This window comes from Jaculus jaculus, chromosome 12 (assembly GCF_020740685.1).
Source record: "Jaculus jaculus isolate mJacJac1 chromosome 12, mJacJac1.mat.Y.cur, whole genome shotgun sequence".
Taxonomy (NCBI): domain Eukaryota; kingdom Metazoa; phylum Chordata; class Mammalia; order Rodentia; family Dipodidae; genus Jaculus; species Jaculus jaculus.
Window position 1 is genome coordinate 93,572,164 of NC_059113.1, and position 20,948 is coordinate 93,593,111.

The 20,948-nt window shown below is 46.7% G+C and overlaps 1 protein-coding gene across 7 annotated transcripts in view; it reads left to right on the forward strand.

Annotated features, from left to right (window-relative positions):
- The window catches only part of Znf827 (zinc finger protein 827), a 233,663-nt gene that overhangs the window by 105,404 nt on the left and 107,311 nt on the right, over positions 1 to 20,948 (forward strand). For all 7 annotated transcript variants that reach the window (XM_045130866.1, XM_045130860.1, XM_045130865.1 and 4 more), the window contains exon 6: positions 19,324 to 19,563. In XM_045130866.1, coding sequence (XP_044986801.1) covers positions 19,324 to 19,563 — 240 coding nt within the window. The remainder of the gene's footprint in view (positions 1 to 19,323; positions 19,564 to 20,948) is intronic.

The following is a 20,948-nucleotide window of genomic DNA, read 5'->3' on the forward strand; positions in this document are numbered from 1 at the left end:
GTGTCTGGGGCTCGTTTGTAGTGGCTGAAGGCCCTGGTATGCCCATTCTTTCTCTCTCTCTCTCCAATAAATAAAAAATAATCATAATGCTAACAGAGCTTAATTATCTGAGAGATTCAGTCACAGTATAGGAACACATATTGAAGTAACCAGACACTGTTCAGGTTTTCATTCAAAGGACACTTTTTTTTTTCTGGGCCAAGTGGAAGCCAGGGACTTTATGCTATTTTAACAGTTAGTTCCCAGACTCCTCACCCCACATCAAACCCTAGGCCTTTTTGGCTGCATCAGTGATGGTGGTGAGGAAGAGCAGAACCAGTATTTTCTTCAGTGAGCCTAGAACATTCTCACTCTCTAGCCTGTTTTTCTTCCCATTGCCTTATTAACCTTTGACCTTTAACGTATTCCTGTAGGGGGGGATTTGCATGCATAATTAAGCCCTGGGGATTCCATGCTGCTATCCCCGACCTGCCTCAGAAGGGAATCCTCATTGCTAAGTACCCAGCCCTCTGCCAAGGAACTGAGTCACACCCCCCAGGTTGGCAGGGTGTTTTGGGCACTGTTCTGGGCCTGCTCCATGGATATGTGCTTTGGAAGACACTCTCAGACTACTGGGCAGGGAAGAGTCCCTATTAGTCCAAGACTGGGAAAACCTTCACAAAGAGAATTGTTTCTGCCTTGCGGTTTCTGGTACTCTGCTCTGACGACACATGATTTAATAGTGTTTTCTCTTGGTCAAAGTGCGAGGACGATGGTGTGCTCTCTGAAGGGACCTTTGTCCCCTTTCCTAATAATTCTCTTATTAACTCCACTCATGTGGGTGCGTTCCCCACATTTAAATCATCCTGAGTTTGTGTTGTGGGTTGATTTACTTCCTTGTTTCCAAATATGGAATAGCAGCTGGATTCAAGCACTGTTTCCTGTGGCTCACAATCTGCTTGTTGGGCTGATCTGCACAGCTGGAGAGGTGGGTGGGGTAGGGGACGAGATATATACTTGGCCCATCGCGGTTCACCCCAGGTATGTAGTCAAATGGGGAGGGTCACTGTTTACAGCCTGAGTTACGAGCGGATTTCCTTAGTCGCTACCACTGCCGTCCGTATCCCTAGATACTTAACCCTGGCCGTGCACATATACACACACACTTCCCCTGGCTTGCCTTCCAGAAAGAAGGTCTTCCTGCTATTTTGGGGGTAGAGGGCATTCATAGGCCAGCTTTACAGGGGCTTCCTGTAGACCACATATAGGAGGCCAATGGTAACTAACCAACTGCCCTTTTGTCAAGAGGGAGACTGGCCCACAGCGCAGCTCGGGGACTAATGAGTGAGCAGTGCAAAATTGCACGTGTATGTGGGGCCCGTTTGGAGAATGAGAGTATCTGGTCTCCCTGGGCCATTCAGGCACTGGTCAGAGCCTGCACTTGGCCTTCAAAGTTGATTGAACCAACATATTGGACCACAGGAGACATTATTTTATTTATTTTTAAATATTTTCCTTAATTTATTCATTTGAGAGAGAAAGGGGCAGAGAATGAGAGAAACAGAGAAAGAGAGAGAAAGAGAGAGAGAGAATGTGCGTGCCAGGGCCTCCAGCCACTGCAAACAAACTCCAGATGCATGCGTCCCTTGTACATCGGGCTTACGTGAGTCTGGGGGAATCAAACCAGTGTCCTTTGGCTTTGCAGGCAAACACCTGAACTAGGGGAGCCATTTCATCAGGCAAATGGTGCTAACCACACTGCCCTCCTTTTGTTAAAATAGTTTATTTATTTGAGAGAGAGAAAGAGGTAGGGAGATATACAGAGAGAGAGAGAGAGAATGGGTGTGCCAGGGCCTCTAGCCACTGCAAAAGAACTCCAGATGCATGTGCCACCTTGTGCACCTGACTTTACACAGGTACTAGGGAATTGAACCCGGGTCCTTAGGCTTTCCAGGCAAGTGCCTTAACCACTGAGCTCTCTCTCCAGCCCCACACTGCTTTTTGCACTGTTTTGTTTCTACAGGAGTTATTTGCCCAGTGCTGGGGATGGAAGCCAGGGCCCCCCCCCACACTAGCCAGAGCTGGGCCCTGAGCTGTGCCCCAGCACCTGCAGCCACCCACCCCGTCTTCCCTGGGCTCAAGCTGGCTCCTCCCGCTCGCATTGCTCCTACTAGAAAGCTTTCCGCTCTCCTGGGGACTCCCAGAGCTGGAGCGTTGATCCTGGGTGTGACAGTGAGTGTTTGACTGTACGGGCTAGTTATGTGACCGGAGGGTCTGGTTAGCTGCTCCCTGCACTTCTGCACCTGCGCTAGAGAGGACATGTCATCGGAACCAGAGAGAAAGGAAATGAAAATGAGTCACTTACACTACTTGTAACGAGCCTTGATTTAAAAACCATTTGGAAAAGATCGCTGAAACAGAGCCAAAATTGTGAGGCTTTCCAGACACCCATGGGAAATCGAGATCCTGACGGGACATCCAGGACTCTCCCATGGGCACCACACCAGAGACCCTTATCATAAGCAAGGACTTACTTGCTTTTAGTCATATGCACAAGTATATTAATATTTAACACCACCTAAGGAAATAATTTTAAAAGGATTTCCACAACGTTAAAGTGGGTTTAGAAAATACTTAGAAGTTTTGTCACAAACGTTTTAAAAAAGAGTTCACTAAAGGGGCTGAGGATGTAGCTTAGTTGTAAAGTGCTTCCCTGACAAGCATAAGAACTTAAGTGGAATACTAGAACCCATGTGAAAATGTCGGGCATGGTGGGGCACACCCAGAACCCCAGTGCTGGGGAGGCAGAGACAGGAGGATCCCTGGGGCTCACTAACAAGCCAATCTAGATTGCTTGGCAAATTCCACGCCAATGAGAGATCCTGTCTTAAAAGATGGATAGCATCCCTAATGATGATGCCCAAACTGCACATGCGTGCACCCCCCCCCCCACATATACACCTGGGTTTAACAATGTCAGTGATTGGGCCGGGCATGGTGTTGCACATCTTTAGTCCCAGCACTAGGGAGGCAGAGGTAGGAGGATCCATATGAGTTCAAGGCCAGCCTGAAACTCCATAGTGAATTCCAGGTCAGCCTGGACTAGACTGAGACCCCACCTCGAAAAACAAAAATCAAAAAACAAAAACAAAAAAATGTCAGTGATTGATTGTAGGAGCCAAAAGTAGGACTCCTTACAACGCATTCCTCCAGACACAAAATGTCCTGGATATCCATGACCGCACAGAGAATGGAAAATATGATGACATCAAAATAAAAGAGAGACTGATTGAGAGGGGGAGGGGTTATGATGAAGAGAGGAGTTTCAAAGGGTTGGGGGTGGGGTAGGGAGGGAATTTCCATGGGATATTGTTTACAATTATGGAAGTTGTCAGTAAAAAAATAAAAGTTTGGTTTAAAAAATATCAGTGATGCGGTTATTGAAATAAAACTTTATTGGCTTCTCCCTCTCTTTGGGCATTAGGATTTCCTTCTGTCCTTCTTTTAATTCTTTGTGCATAAGCCAGTGACCAGCTCATCACAGAGGTGGCTCTTGCCTTTGATAAGCTTTTAGGGCAGCTGAAATTCTTCTGAATTTTCAGGAATTCTTTTTAAAACTTATATTCCCTGCTCACATGCACCACCTTCCCCCAGCATTGTAGATATAAAAAGGCTTATTAATCTCAGCAGAGGAGGTGGACAGAGATTAGATTTATTAAATGGGGCCTGGAGATTTGGCTTAATGGTTAAGACATTAACCTAAGGTGAAGCCTAAGGATCCAGGTTCAATTCCCTACTACCCATGTAAGCCAAATGCACAAGGTGGCACTTGCATCAGGAGTTTATTTCCAGTGGCTGGAGGTCCTGGTATACCTGTTCCTTCTTCCGTGCCTCTTTCTCTCTCTAAAATAAATAAATTGTGGGGCCGGGGAGGTGGCTTAGGGGTTAAGGTACTTGCCTGCGAAGCCTAAGGACCCAGGTTCGATTTCCCAGGTCCCACGTAAGCCAGATGCCCAAGGTGACGCACATGTCTGGAGTTCATTTGCGGTGCTTGCAGGCCCTGGTATGCCCATTCTTTTTCTCTCCTTCTCTCTCTGTCTTAAACTGAAAAGTCTCTGTGTGAATGTGGGCACATGAGGCCGGAGCACACGTGTGAAAGTCGGTGAACAGCCGTCAGATGTCAGAGCTTGCCTTTTCCCCCCACTTACTCTAGTCCCCGCTGCTCCGTGCTGATGGGCACCCCAGGCTTTCTGGTCCGTGAGCTGGCTTCCCGGAAAGTCTCCTGTCTCTGCCTGCCTCTTCTCCATCAGTGTGCTGGGATCTAAACTTGGGGTCCTTGGGCTTGAGCTGCAAGCCCCTTATGCACCGAGCCTTCTCCTCAGGAACCCCAAGGATTGTCGTTGATGACTTTTTATCGGGACAAAAGTGAAACCCAGGGCAGAACTGGATGGGTTTGACAGGCATATTCTGTTGCGTGCTTACCGAAATCAAGTGAAAATCTTGAGTTGTAGCTGTGGATGTGGTTTTACAGCAAGGCTAAAACCATAAGTGCCCAATTGCACCCTGTTGGGCACTGGTGGCTGTGGGGTAGACCACCTCAGAAATCGACATGAGAGTGAAGCCACAGTATGTTTCTTGGACCCCCTGACTCAGAATTTCCAGCGCTCACTAGCTCTTTATTACCTTTAAAGTTTGGACTCAACTTTCATAGGGTATGGCTATTTTTTTTTTTTTTTTTCAAATTAAGAAGTCTTAGCAAAATAGAATACCTGGGGTCCTTGGTGTAGTTCTAGAGGAGGGATTCCAAGTTTACGCACAGCTCTCCACTGCGTGTTTAGCTGTGGACGCTTATATGCATAGCTGACTCTTCCGACGCTTGCTAACTCTCCTTATGAAGTCGCCAGCAAGCAAACCAGTGTGTGGGGGCCACTTGATGATTTTGATGATTAAATTCAGAAGTCAGTTTGGTAAGATATCTGTGAAATGATTTTGGAAGTCCAAAATACAAGGGGAAGAGGGAAAGAAGAAGGAAAGGAGGGAAAGAGGAAGAAAAGAAAAGAGGAAAGGAGAGGAAGAAGATGGAACAGGAGGAGGAGGAATATGAGAAGTCTTAGTTCTGTCATTGTAAACAAAATTCTTATGCTTGATTACCTGTGAAGATTGTTGTCACAACCTGGAAAAGAATGATTTGATTAATGGATTATTTAGTTTGATACCAATCTTTTTTGTTTGTTTTGTTTTCAAAGTAGGGTCTCATTCTAGCTCAGGCTGACCTGGAATTCACTATGTAGTATCAGGGTGGCCTCGAACTCACAACAATCTTCCTACCTCGGCCTCCTGAGTGCTAGGATTGAAGTTATGCGCCACCATGCTAGGCAGATACCAGTATTTGTAAGGACACAGAGAGAAAGAGGGAGTGAATGGACATGCTAGGGCCTGCAGCCACTGCAGACAAACTGCTTGTCCCACTTTTTATATCTGGCTTTATGTGGGTACTGGGGAATCAAGCCCAGGTCATTAGGCCTTACAGGCAAGTGCCTTAACCACTCAACAATCTTTCCAGCCTGATACCAATTTTCGATCACGTTTCTTAAGAACATTGGCTTGGCCTCACGGTTTGTTTAAGTTATACCAGTGCTACTATGTGTGTGTGTGTGTGTGTGTGTGTGTGTGTGTGTGTACACACTACAGGTCAATGTGTGGTTCTCCTATTGGAAATGAATGTTCTTTTTTAAAAAAATTATTTATTTATTTTCAAGGAAAGAGGGAGAATAGAGGGTGGATGTGCCAGGGCTTTTTCCCACTGAACACAGACTCTTAAGTGCACGCTCCACTCTGTGCATGTGGCCTTCTGTGGGTACCGGGGAATTGAACCCAGACCATCAGGCTTTGCTGGCAAGCCCCTATAACCACGGAGCCCATCTCTTCAGCCCAGAAGTGACCGTCCCTTTATTTAGAGAAACTGGAGTGAAATCTGGCCATCACTACTTCGTTGTGCCTTCCCTTTTCCTTAGAGTCGAGGTGGCCAGCATGCCCAGCAAAAGAGAGAGGGCTCTGGTCAGAGCTGGATGGCCTCTGGGTGAGGGTGCTGGCAGCTGGCGGCAGCTAATGTCATTCTTCAGAGCACGCTGGAGAGCTTGTCCTCTCTGAGAGCCCCCCTGTAGCCTGGCCATTGTGGGAATGAACAACAACCAAAAAAAAAAAAAAAACCCAAGGAAAATGAAACAATGTATAACAATGTATAATTCCTGCCCAGGCCTTTAAAGAACATAAGGTTTGCCTCTCTGCAGCTCCTTGCGAGGGAGCGACTGGGTCAGCTGGAAAAGCGGAGGAGCTGACCATTGACCAGCCAGGCCTCAGCATCACTGGGAGAATCTTGCACACCCCAGGCCCGGGCTTGCAGCTTCAGGACTGCGGACCCCGGGCCCCACTTCACTTCTGCATTGCTTCCCTCTAGGCCAGAAAAGCCAGACACACTGTATCAGATGTCCGTGGAGTGACGGTTCCGCTTCTGCCTCCTGCCCTGGGCTCCGCTCCAGTAGATCTGGGCTTTAATTGTTCTCTGCACAGCCAAGAAAAGCCAGCCCGACTCCTCGTTCCATTTTGATTTTGGCAAGGACAGGAAGGCAAAGCCGGGGTGGGGGCGGGCGGCTGTCGTGAGCAGACAGTAGCGTGTGCTGTCCCCTCCGTGGGGACTTTGCCGTGTATATCATGTTCGGTCCCTCATCATGTGTCCCACTCACGTGGCGCTTTCGGCTGCCTGGGAGTGTACAAAGCATTAATTAATTAATAATCAACACAACACCTGCAGGAGTCATATTTCCTGTGTGGAACATACGCAACCAAGACCTTTGTATCTTTGAGACTGGCGAGTAAAGATTTTTTTAACTTTAATTTTTTTTATTAACAACTTCCATAATTATAAACAATATCCCATGGTAATTCCCTCCCTCCTCCCACTTTCCACTTTCTTTGAAACTCCACTCTCCATCATATCCCCTCATCTCAAAATCAGTCTTTTATTTTGATGTATGATCTTTTCCTCCTATTATGACGGTCTTGTGTAGGTAGTGTCAGGCACTGTGAGGTCATGGATATCCAGGCCATTTTGTGTCTGGAGGAGCACATCGTAAGGAGTCCTACCCTTCCTTTGGCTCATACAGTCTTTTTGCCACCTCTTCTGCATTAGACCCTGAGCCTTGGAAGGTGAGATAGAGATATTTCAGTACTGAGCACTCCTGTCACTTCTTCCCAGCACCATGATGCCTTCTGAGTCATCCCAAGGTCACTGCCATCTGAAAAGAGTAGGTTCTGTAACCAAAAGTGAGAGTAGCATTAATATATGGGCATGAACATTAAGAGAAATGCTTACTGGGCAGTTTGGTGAGCATAGTATATACATTTGGCCAGACAGCAGCAGACGTTATACCCCTAGGGCTCATGACTACCTCTGTTGTAAGATTTATTTATTTGCAAGCACAGAGAAACAGACACAAAGGAAGAGACAGAGAGATTGAGCACACCAGGGCCTCTAGCCACTGCAAATGAACTCCAGGCACATGCACCACTTTATGCATCTGCTTTTATGGGCTGGGGAATTGAACCTGGATCATTAGGCTTTGCAGGCAAGCACCTTAACTACTGAGCCATTTCTTCAGCCTGGTAGTAAAGATTTTAACTAATATGATTGGAAGTGTACCAGTTTAGAAAGCAAATAACTCCAGGGCTGGTGAGATGGCTTAGCACCTAAGGTGCTTGTCTGCGAAGCCTAAGGACCCATGTTCAACTCTCCAGATCCCATGTTAGCCAGATGATAGAAAGTAAGGCACACACAAGGTCGCACATGCCCACTAGGTGGCGCAAGCGTCTGGAGTTTAATTGCAGTGGATGAGGCCCAGGTGCGCCAATTCTCTATCTCCTCCCCCCCCCATCTCTTTTTGATCTCTCTAAAAAAAAAAAGAAAGAAAGAAAGTGAATGGCTTCAGCACAGCATAGCTATCACAACCTCCACTTCCTGGAATAATCATTGAGATTTGGGCAAAACAGGACTGGAAACCTTCCTCTCTAGTTTTCCCTAGCCGGGCGCACTGTCTCTGTTCTCCTTACTCCTGTTATTCTGCCATCTTTGAGCTTCTTGCTCTAGTACACTCATTCTGCGTCACGGTCGTGCGCAGTGTGGGAAGGGAATGGTCACGGAAGAGCATTCACTTCAGGGCCCTTGACAGTGGTCCGCGCTTTGAAGGTTTAAGTTGGCAGCAATGTATGAGCGTCTGCTCAACACTAGTGCCAGGGGAGAGAGCACACTAGTACATGTCTAATCTGTGTCTGGCCTCAGGAGATCATATGCAGCAAACGTACATCAAACATGTCAGTTGCGTGTGCATAGGTCATGCATGCCAGCTATGCAGGCTTACATCACATGTGTCAACCACTCAGGTCCTTATGCTGACTTAAGAGTCTGGATGGCAGGAGAGATGGCTCAGCAGTTAAGGCACTTACCTGCAAAGCCTAAGAACCCACGTTCCATTCCCCAGGACCCACGTAAAGCCAGATGCACAAGGTGGTGCATGTGTCTGGAGTTTGTTTGCAGTGGCTAAGGCCCTGGCACACCCATTCTCTCTCTTGTCTGCTTGTCTCTCTCAAAATAAGTAAATCAATAAAATATCTTTTTTTTTTTTAAAAAAAGAACTTTATTGGCCTGGAGAAATGCCTTAGCAGTTAAGGCACTGGCCTGTGAACCCTAAGGACCCAGATTCAATTCCTCAGTACCCACATAAGCCAGATGCACAAGGTGGTGCATGCATCTAGAGTTTGTTTGCAGTACCTAGAGGTCCTGGTGTTCTCTCTCTCTCTCTGTGTGTGTCTCTCAAATAAATAAATAAAATATATTTTAAAAGGATTGGATGGGGATGGAGGATGGCTTAGCAATTAAGGCACTTGCCTACAAAGCTAAAGGACTCAGGTTCAATTCCCTAGGACCCATGTAAGCCAGTTGCACAGGTGATGCATGTGTCTTGAGTTCATTTGCAGTGGCTGGAAGCCCTGGCATGCCCATTCTCTATGTCTCTGTCTCTGTCTTTCTCTCTCCCAAATAAATAAGTTAAAATAAAATATATATACATATATATTTTATTTATTTATTTATTTATTTGAGAGTGACAGACACAGAGAGAAAGACAGATAGAGGGAGAGAGAGAGAATGGGCGCGCCAGGGCTTCCAGCCTCTGCAAACGAACTCCAGATGTGTGCGCCCCCTTGTGCATCTGGCTAACATGGGACCTGTGGAACCGAGCCTCGAACCAGGGTCCTTAGGCTTCAGAGGCAAGCGCTTAACCGCTACGCCATCTCTCCAGCCCAAAATATATATTTTTTAAAAAAGGCTGGGTGGTGCAGAAAAAAACTATGCTCAGTCCAGAGGGAAAACAATCCCATGAAAGTCAATTCACAATGCAAAGTATCTGCACAGTGTAGAGTAAGAGAGGAGAGACTGCTTCTTAAGGAAGATATGGCCAGTGCTCAGAGCAGGGGCATCCAAACAGAGGTTTGCAATCAGGTAGGGGTTTTGGGGTACTTAAGTAAGGAAGAACACAGCAAAGGGACAGGCAGGAGTGGCATGGCCTGTTCAGGCACCAGAATATCTCTATGTTGCTGGGGCTAGACCAGCCATTGTTATTTACCAGAGAGAGAGATTGGGCTCTCCAGGACCTTCAGCCACTGTAAGTGAACACCAGACATATGTGCCACTTTGTGCGTCTGGCTTACGTGGGTCCTAGGGAATGGAACCTGGGTCCTTTGGCTTTGCAGGCAAACACCTTAACCATTAAGCCCTCCCTCCAGCCCAACTGTGACTCTTCATGGCACATAAATGGAATGGCTGTCAGGGTGCATGAGCTGAGGGCAAGAATGCAGTAGCCACACCCCCCCCTTGTCAGGTCTGGAAGCAGGGAGCAGTTGCCCAGCTCCCACAGTACCTTGCGTCTCTTTGGGCTACTTCACCGCAGTGGACGGGCCATTCCCTGTCTTCTTGCTTCTTTTCTGACTCCTCCTCTGTCAGAGTAGGTAGTAACACGCCCACCCACCCTCTGCCCTTTTTTTTCTCTTCCTTGATGATCTCACCCAGTCCTGTGGACCCAGATGACTTCCGATCTCTGTGTTACAAATGTTAATACTCTCTTCCTGCCTGTAAGCTATCAGAAACTCCACTTCCTGCAAGAATCATTGAGATTCCGGCCAAACAGGACTGGAGACCTTCCTCTGTAGTTTTCCCTAGCCCGGCCCATTGTCTATGTTCTCCTTACTCCCATTTACACTGCCATACAAAACTTCAAGGCTTAAGCATTCTGCTTAAGATCACCTGCCCCTATCCAAGATTCATTCTTACTTCCTCAAACATTCATCTCTTCATTCTAATTCAAACTCTAGTTCATCAGGGAGCCGCCACCAGTTCTTTTCTATTTGAAAATACCACTGGGAAGTACTCACGAATCTCTTTATTCATTCGCTTGGTTGATTGCTGATGGGGCATGGGTCTCAATGTGTAGCCAAGGCTGGCTTGCAACTCGGCTCCTCCTGTCTCGGGTTCCTGAGTGCTGGGATTACACAGGTACAACCCCATGCCTGGCTCTGTCTCTGGCCTTGGCGCTCATCATTTCCTGCTTAGATCTTTGCAATGAACTCCAGGGGCTGCCACCACTTCCATTCCCTCCAGACCTCTGTCAGGTGGCCTCAGTTATTCCACAGCCTGCACAAAACGCCCCATTCTGTACAGCTTCCCAAGCCAAAACGGTCTCACCAGCTTTATTCTTCTGGAACCTAACCAGACACTCGGTTTAAACTGTATGTTAGATGGAAGATTTGACTTCAAACACCAAGGGTTCTGGGGTGGTGTGAATACAGAATAAATACCCCCATAGACTGGTGTGTTTGCATACTCCATCCTCAGTTGGTGGTGCTATTTAGAAAGGTTGTGGAACCTTTGGCAGGTAGAGCCTTGCTAGAGGGCGCGAGTCACTGTGTGTGGGCCCAGGAGCTCTCTACCTCCCTGTGCAGAAGGGATGATAAGACTTTGGCCTCCAGCTTCTGCCACGCCTCACCATCCGTGGTAGATTTCTCCTCAAAAGTGTGAGCTGAAAACGAACTCTCCATCCTTAAGCTGCTTCTGTCCAGGTATTTTTGTCCCAGTGAGAAATAATGATACAGGTATAGCTGGAAGAATCATTATTATTATTATTATTATTTTTGTTCATTATTTATTTATTTATTTGAGAGCGACAGACAGAGAGAGAAAGAGGCAGATAGAGAGAAGGAGAGAGAATGGACATACCAGGGCCTCCAGACACTGCAAACGAACTCCAGATGCTTGCAGCCCCTTGTGCATCTGGCTAACGTGGGTCCTGGGGGATTGAGCCTCGAACCAGGGTCCTTAGGCTTCACAGACAAGCGCTTAACCACTAGGCCATCTCTCCAGCCCTGGAAGAACCTTTTTTTAAAAATCTGATTATTAAAGTCTTGGCATAGAGACAAATGATGAAATGGAGTAAGTAGTAAGGTGCTGGGGAACAGGGCTAGGGATTTATGTCCAACGGGTGCAGTTTCCATGGGGGAAAAGTTTTGGAGATGGATGGTGGTGAGGCTGCCCAACTGTGTGATCAGACTCAATGTCACTACAGTACACAGTTGTATGTTATTAAAATGGTAAGGGGGCAGAATGGACACAGACGAGTTCTGTCCCCCCTCCCAAGATTAAAGAGCAGGGCTTGATGGGCGCCACCTGGGAAGCGTGTCACGCGTTTCCCGCAGCCGGGATGAACATCTTCCTGGTGTGTGACATCTTGCCAGGAAGGCTGGAGAGGGGAAATGGACGGCACGCTTTAAGGGCCTGTGCGAGTTCATCAGTGGTGCATTCAGCCTAGACGTGGCCCCTTTGATAAAATGAAGAAGTGGCTGTTTCCCCCCTGGGCCAGACCCAGACAAGAGAGCTGGGTGGGGTTTGTCCTAAATGCTGAGCCGTGGGGACCACCTGCAGAATGTGTGAGACCCCAACACAAAGGAGGGTGGCCGCTCACGAGGTAGGGAGAGGGACACCAGCTGGGGGACTTTCACCCTAGTGAAAGGACCCCTGGGGAAGAGAAACAGAGCCCTTTAAGTTAGAGGCTGTTTGTCAGAGGACGACTCCATGGGAAAGAAACGGCTGCTGGCCCAGAGAGCATCACGCCATTCTGCAGCAAGACAGCAAAGGACCTTTTCCATGGCCTCCCACGCCCCTTCTCTGCCCTTCTGTCGGGTCTGAGGGCGGCCAGGGTTAGAGGACTGTGAGTAAGGGAAGGGCTGTCCTCACTTTGCCTCGTTTTCTCCTCTGAAGTGGGGAGTTGCTGGCAGCCCATCAGGTTCCAAGGAAGGTCACTCTATGGCACGTCTCGTGGGGTCTGAGGCAAGTCTTAAGTAAATAAAATAAATATTTTAAGAAAGGGTTGTAAATCTTGTATTAGCTAAGAGTTATCAATGCATGGGCCCTGCCTGGGTTTTCATCCAATCAACAGGGAAGAGCAGTCCCTGGATCAGTTCAAAGGGACAATGGGAGAGGAAAATAGACTTGCTTTTGTTCCCCTCTAGGAGTGCCTTATTCAGGGTACCAGCTGTCACTCTTCACGTTACCCTCTAGGAAGCCGGACCATAGGAGACTCCCCAGACTCCAGGGAGAGGCCTGACCCACCTTGGACTTGGGGTCCTGGTTTTGTTCCTCCTTCCACGCTGTATTTGAGCTTTACTTTTTGGAGTAAAGGGACATTTCTGCTTGTCTCATCATTCGTCTAGGTTTAAACTGCTTGAGGGCAAGAACCTCAGTCCGATTTATCTCTGTGTGTCGCCCGTCACAGTAGGTAGTACAACTCGCAGATTAAGCAGATTGTAGAGTGGCCGGTGACGGATGGCAAGAAATGCACAGGTGGGTCACTACTGTGCATTGTTTTTGAGGGCAGAAAGGACAGTGGAACTGCTCTTTTCCTTCCTGTTGTCAAACCGAGTTTGAGGAGGGTTTTTTCAATTCACAAATTCACCCTTCCAGTGCTACTGGACATCAGAGGTCATATCGGTCTACAGTTCTCTGTCACAAAGTGAACATGCATATGGGTGGATATCTTTATTTTTTTAGTGTGTGTAGGAAGGGAAGGACCTAGGGAGGCGGCTCAGTGGTTAAAGGCACTTGCTCACAAAGCTGGCCTGAGTTTGATTCCCCAGTACCCATGTAAATCTAGAGGCACAAAGTGGTGTGTGTGTGTATATACAGTGTATGCATGTGTGTGCAGAAGTGTGTGCCCAATGCACTCATGTACAGAGGCCAGAGAAAGACAGTGAGTGTCTTCTACTAATCTTCCTCCATATTTCCCTGAGATAGAGTCTCTTACTGAACCTGGAGCTCCCTGGTTTTTTTGGGGGGTGGGGTTATTAGAGTAACTAACCAGGGAGCTTCAGTGATCATCTTGTTTCCGACCCCACCCCTGCGCCCCTGCCCAAGGTGCTAAGATTACAGGCATGTGTGGCCGTGCCCAGCTTCTTCTTCTTCTTCTTTTTTTTTTTGATTTACTTTTATTAACAAATTCAATGATTATAAAAAATACCCCATGGTAATACCCTCTCCCCGCCTTACCCCTTTGAAACTCCACTCCATCATACCCCCTCCCCATCTCAAGCAGTCTCTCTTTTACTTTTGATGTCTTGATCTTTTCCTCCTATTATGATGGTCTTGTGTAGGTAGTGTCAGGCACTGTGAGGTCATGAATATCCAGGCCATTTTGTGTCTGGAGGGATGATGTTGTGTGGAGTCCTGCCCTTCCTTTTGCTCTTACATTCTTTCCACCACCTCTTCCACATTAGACCCTGAGTCTTGGAAGGTGTGATACAGATATTGCAGTACTGAGCACTGCAGTCATTTTTTTCCATCACCATGATACCTTCTGAGTTGTCCCAAGGTCACTGCCATCTGAAAAGAGAAAATTCTCAACCAAAAGCGAGAGTAGCATTAATATAAGGGTGTGAACATTAACAGAAGTCCAGCTTCTTTTCTTAAAAAAAATTTTTTTATTTATTTATTTACAAGGAAAGAGATAAGAGTATAAAAGATGCAGATAGAAAATGGGACTGCCAGGGCTTCTAGCCACTGCAAATAAACTCCAGATGCATTTGCTACCTTCTGCATCTGCCTTTACGTGGGTACTGTGGAATCAAACCTGGGTCCTTAGGCTTTGCAGGCAAGCACCTTAACTGCTAAGCCTCATGCCCAGCTTTTTTATGTGTGTGCCAGGGTTCAAATTCATGTCCTCAGCAAGCGTTCTTAACCACTGAGCCATCTCCCTAGCCTCTTGTTTTTAATTTAAAAAAAAAGTAGGCAAAGGACATTGTTTCCATATTTATTCTAGGGAAATTATCAGATATATAAGATTTTGTCCCTCAACTGCTTTTGTGGGTTTATTTCTTTTTGAAATAGCTATATAGGTCACTAGTGAAGCCTTGTACCCAGGTGAGAGTTCAAGCTGAAATTGAATGAAAATTATTAATTCAACCCTTATTCTGTGAGAACACCCAGGCAAGCTGGAGAGAGCTGGGTTGATGAGACCTGGGTTTGGAGTAGACACCTCGTTCCCAGGTCAGCTTGACTTCTGATTCTAGCCCGGCCTGTCTAGGAACTTGGCTGAGATGGTAATTAATGTGGGGCGGGCCCAGACTGGGACATAAGAGGAACTTGTCCTTTCTTTTTGGCTTTGGAAGCAGCTGTAACTTTGGGGAGGGGGATGAAATTTGGAATGTGGCAGAAGCTTCGGAGCACAGTGGCTTTGAATCCGGGTAATTTTTGTCCCTTATCTAGAAGAGTGCACCATTTCTTCAGTCATCTGTGGAGTTAAAAGTCGAGTACAGGGTTGGAGAGATGGCTCAGCAATTAAATGTGCTTGTTTGCCAGGCCTAGTGGCCCAGGTTCAGTTTCCCAGGACCCACGTAAAGCCAGATGCACAAAGTGGTGCATGCATCTGGAGTTTGTTTGCAGCAGCGAGAGGCCCTGGAGTGCCCATTCTCTGTCTTTCAAACAAACAAATAGATTTTTTTTAAGTAGAGCACAGTTGGGCTCTAAGAGTAGAAGAGGTTGCTTAACATCCTAGAATGCACAGCTCAGCCCAGCACCACAAAGATCATCCTGCCCCCAGTGTCGAGAAATCCTACTTTAAACAGAAAAGACTGGCTGGGAGATGGTTGACTGGTTAAAAGCACTTGCTGCTCAGTCTTGACAACCACAGGTTGGATCCCCTCCACCCCGAACCCACATAAAGCTGAATGCAAGTAGTTCACGTATCTGTAATCCAGTGCCATTGGCAGTGGGAGCCAGAGTCCAGAGAATCCCAGATCACCAGGCCTACGAGTCTGGTGTCTGCAGCAGCAAGCATGAGAGACCCTGTCTCAAAGAAAGTGAAAGGATGCAACCGACACACGTGCTCCGTGTCACGTGCATGCCCCTTGCGTACACATGCCCACCCCCGTCACACCCACACCGATAACGCACAGCACACACACAGGCCAGAAAGCACTTGGCAATGTCATGCGGAAGAGACAGGACTGTAACAATATTAGTTGCAGACTGTCTCACTTGCACACTGACATGTCAATTTGGAAACCTGTCTAAGTGAGTCTGGAATCCATCAGGAGAGTAAGGACGCTAAAGTTGTTTTTTTGGTTTTTTTTTTTAATTTTAAATCAGCGATTGGTGTTTTGTGCATTTTCAAAAGGTCGAGAGTTGTCACCAAAAAATGACCAGAGCGCACTTCCATGCAAATTGTACTGGAAATGATTCCAAATAGGTGAGGCAGTGGTTGAAATAGCAGGTGTCTTCCCCCCGGGGTCAACCCCGGGGGCGGGGGGCGCAGGTTGTAGATTACTGTGGAGTTTCTCTCCAGCTTTGCCGGCCTGTTGTTGGCGTTTGTTTAAGTTCACCAGCTCCCTCTGTCTTTGTTCTAGCATTCCTCTTGTTTGTCCTCGGGCTTTGCCGTGACTTCGCAGTGCAAGGGTTAGGGGAGTCACGGTGGCCCTGTGCCATTGACCCCCTTACTGTTTGGTTTCCAAATATTAATGACTTTGGGGCAACATGGAGAGGAAAAGGTGAACTGTGACTGGTCCTGAGGGTGGGCCGGGGCTGCCGGTGACAAGGAGTCAGCGCTGAGAAAGACGTGCCGGCCTGTGTGTGTGGGCAGAGGAGCGATCTATAACCTAGCCAAGCCTTTTCTTCTGACCTGCCCTTCTTTTCCTCCTCCGCTTCCTCGAATCGCTTCTCTACTGCCTCCTCTTTCACCCTTCCTGTTTCCTGTGCTTCCTCCTCTTCCTCTTCTCATCTTCCTCTCCCCTTCACTTCCTCCATTGTCTCTTTAAAAAAATTGTTTTTTTGTTATTTTTATTTACTTGAGAGTGAAAGAGAGAGAGAGAGAATGGACGCGCCAGGGCCTCCAGCCTCTGCAAAGGAACTCCAGACGCGTGCATCCCCTTGTGCATCTGGCTAACGTGGGACCTTGAGAACCGAGCCTCGAACCGGGGTCCTTAGGCTTCACAGGCAAGCGCTTAACCGCTAAGCCATCTCTCCAGTCCCATTGTCTCTTCTTTCTGATCCTCCTCCTCTTGCTTTTGTTTGTTTGTTTTGTCTTGTTTTTTGAGGTACAGTCTCACTCTCGCCCAGGCTGACCTGGAATTCACTATGGAGTCTCAGGGCGGCCTCGAACTCACGGCGATCCTCCTACCTCTGCCTCCTGAGTGCTGGAATTAAAGGTGTGCGCCACCACGCCCACCCAGCTTTCTCTTTTTCTTTCTCCTTATTCTTTTCTTCCTCTTCTCCCTCCTCCTCTATCTCCTCCTCATCTTCTTCCTCACCCTCTTCCTCCTCTCCCCTGTCCTCTTCTTTCCCCTCCTCCTCTTCTGACTGACGAAATCAGTGAACTTGATTTTTATAAGCTACTTCATAGACAGAGAGAGAGGGAGAGAAACAGCTTGGCAGAAGTAGGGAAAGGAGCAGCAATCTTAATTAAATATCACAGTTGCCTGAAGTTCGGTTACTGACAAAAATACAAGCGGTTTTTCCTGAGAAGCATGTGTGATATGTCAGGAAGGAAACAGAACAAATTAGCACTCTTGTTACATAAGATCATATTGATAGCAGCATATTAATTTTAATCATTTAATTTGAAATGCTCTTGGACTTGTTTTTTTTTTTCTTTAATTACAAGTCAGTAAGCTATACATGTATTTGACTTTTCATCCATGTCATGCTTTGCAAGGAAAGGATTCTTTTTTTCTGACCAGACAGAATTTTGCCTTTATTGTTGCTTATTTGGACTATTTCTCTCCCTCTCCCTCCCTCTCCCTCTCTCTCTCTTTCTCTCTCTCTCTCTCTCCCTGTGTGTGTGTGTGTGTGTGTGTGTTCCTGTGTGTGTTTGTATGTAAACATACATGTAGAGGGCAGGCAAGCTTCACCATTGTTCCTCAGGTTCTGCCCACCTTTTGGAGGCAAGGTCTCTTATTGGCCTGGAACGTGACATTTAGGCAAGACTGGCTGGCCAGGGGACCCCCAGGATCCCCATGTCTTCCCCTCCCCTTCGTGCCACTGCGTCCTGCGTGTTTTCTGCGGGTGTGGGGAAACGTACTCAGTTCCTCATCTGACTGAGCTGTCTCCTTAGCAGTTTAGACTGTTTCCTATCATCCTGTGTCTGTCTGTCTGTCTGCTGCTCCTCTCCTTTATTAGTTTCCCAGCTTTGCTATATGAACTCTTCACAGACCCAATGACTAATTTATTTCGTGCCTCTGGGGGTTAAGTCTTGAGCCACAAAACTTTTAATGGAGAGTCCTTCGTCCCTCCTCCAGCTCTGCATGACTTTTTGAACTGTTGCAGAGTCACTCCCGTTGTCTGTCTTCACTCAGCCTTTTCCACAGACCTCTTCTGTCATTCAGTTTATTTAGGGTCTACCTGGATAATCCAGCATTTTCTCTTGAGATCCCTACCTTAGCAACATCTGCAAAATGCTTTTTTTTTTTTTTTCAGTTCGGCATAGTGATGCATGCCTCTAATCTGGGCAGAGGTAGGAGGATCACTGTAAGTTCGAAGACAGTCTAATACTACATAGTGAACTCCAGGGCAGCCTGGGCTAGAGTGAGACCCTACCTCCAAAATAAAAAATCTTTTTAAAAAGAGGTTTTTTCTTTCCCCAGGAAAGATCACATTCCCCAGATTCTTAGGGTTAGCTTCATGGATATATCTGGTTGAGGGGTACTTTTCAACATCATTCTCTGTGTCTGTCTTCTACCTCTTATCAAACTGCCCAAGGGCTCTTTGTTTTCCGAATAGTGTGTACACATTAGTCACTACCAAATATTGACCGTTTTGAATGTGTTGAGCTTATTTTTAAAATGATCTAAATTGATGTCTGGGCAATTTGTCCCACCTTGTTTGAACTGCATCCTGTCCTTAGCTCCAAGGAGAGCATGGGCAGAAAGACTTCAGCTTGCAAAGCCAATGCAAGTGTCAGCTTAAAGCCAGAACATCTTGTAACCCTAAAGGAAGAGCAGACATAGGTTAGGCTGTTATTATAACCCATAAGACCGCTGTTGGCTGAGGCGCTCATCCCTGGGCTGTAATTAACTTCCGAGGTGGTCTCGAGGATCACTAGCTTCCAGCAAGGTGGAAATGTCTCTGTTGAATTGACCCCATTTAGCCTTTGTTAATTTAGGTGCCTTTGAAGACAGGGGAAAAAAAAAATTGATCTGGGCTTTAAAAATAGAGGGTGGAAGAGAAATTATTAATACACTTGCACTTATTTGTTCACCGAAATTGAGCAAATTTTAAGCAATGATAGATATGGTCCACGATCTCTGTTTATTAGAAGCTGAATGGTAGAGAGAGGAAGAGACATATGACCAGGAAATCCTAACTAAGAAACTCCAGTTCTAGGTCTGGAGGTCAAGGTCTGACCCACCTGTCACCTGTGTGACCTTAGACAAGCCACTTAACTTCTCAGGCTGAAACATGTCTACTGCCTTTCCAGGAATCCCAGGTTGGCTGAGCCAATGCTTTCAATGTCCAGGTGGATCATGGTACCTGTGACTAACAACTCTTCCCAACCCAGGCCTCATAGTTTCCTTTGTAACTAACAGCTGGGTTTCCTGGGGCTGTAGTCAGTGGTAGAGAGCGGGCTTTACATGCCCCAGAGTCCGGGTTCGATTCCCAGTGCTACAGAAAGGGAGGTTAAAAAATGCAGAAAATGAATTTTTGTTCTGAATGCAGAATGGCCACGTGTTGGTTTTCTCTCGCCCACCTGTTCGCAGCGGAAAGCTACAAGGACATGCAGCTGGTGAAGGTCAAAGAGGAGCCCATGGAAGTGGACCTCCAGGACTCGCAGGTCTCCGTCTCCCCCAACCGGAACAGTGGCTACAGCACTTTAATGGGGAGAGAGAAAACCGAACCCTTGCAGAAGCTGCCGGAAGGACGGGTCCCCCCAGAGAGAAACCTCTTCAGTCAGGACATCTCTGTGAAGATGGCTTCTGAGCTGCTCTTTCAGCTTTCGGGTATGTGTAGACGCAGAAAAAATGTTGGTAAATGGGCATTATTGGTAACAAAGCCTTCTAACCAGGGACAAAGCCAACCCACATGATCTGGGTATGTTTTTGTTTTTTTTTTCAAGAGGAAGTCTGTTTTTAGCATGCACACTGCCATCCAAATTAATGGTTGATAAAGTGTTGACAAGTAGAATTCCTGCCATGCTTTCTTTAACATGTAGTTAGGAATCACTCCACACTAGAACTCTGTACCATTTGGCATGCCGACCCCTCTGGCCAGGCTAAACACTCACCTCTGAGTTTGGACTGTTGATCTTATTGAAAACCTTTCTTTTCTATTATGGGAAAGATAAATTTCAGCATACTACTGTAGCAACTGAATTATCGCAAACTCCAAGTTAGTGTCATGTGAATTAATGAGATCTTATCATATCTTGCCAAAACGAAACAATGAAGGGGAAAGCAAAAAGCAAGACCGAGGACCATTTCCAGCGATAGCCAAAGAGACTACATTCTGTACATCAGTGTTTTCTGTTTCAAATACAACTCAAATGTACAGTAGCTCAGCCAAGGGAAGTGTCTGGAGGAACTGGTCGAGGATGCTAGAACCTAAGTGGTACCTTTTATCAGCTCTTTCACACCCTGCTCCATTCATCCCTGGCAAGTTTAATATGGGGCCCTTCTTTAAACACTAACAAGATTGATCATTTGTATACCTAAAAGACGAATATTCTTAGAAACACACGTCTTTGTTCCTAGCCAAGCATTGGCCCAAAGTTCTGCCAAAATAGTTTGTTGGCTTCAAGGGATGGCTCAGCTGTTAAGGCACTTGCCTACAAAGCCTAGAGACCTGGGTTCAATTCCCCAGCACCCACGTAAGCCAGATGCACAGAGTGGCACATGCATATGGAGTTTGTTCACAGTGGCTGGAGGCCCTGGTGCGCCCATACACATTCTTTCTCTATATATCTCTGTGCTTGCCAATAATTTGATACTTGAAATAGTTTGTTACTCATGTTTGATAACTCTGTTTAGTTATGAATGGCCGAGCACCCCTTACGTGCCTTATTATTCAAGGGTTCATTTGTTTCCCACCTTTAAGAAGAATAGCAGGAAAGAAGAAGCTAAAATCTGTGTGCCACCCTGACAGTTTCACCTCATTGGCCTCCATCGTCATGTAGCTATTAGATGGTTCTGAGACTGATCCAGAGCTTCTCAGATGAGAGTATTATCCACACAGATCTGTACAGTAGTGGAAATCATTGATTCAGTAATAAAGGTTTTGTTTTGTTTTATTTTTGAGGTAGGGTCTCACTCTAGCCCAGACTGACCTGGAATTCACTCTGTAATCTCAGGGTGGCCTCGAACTCACAGCGATCCTCCTACCTCTGACT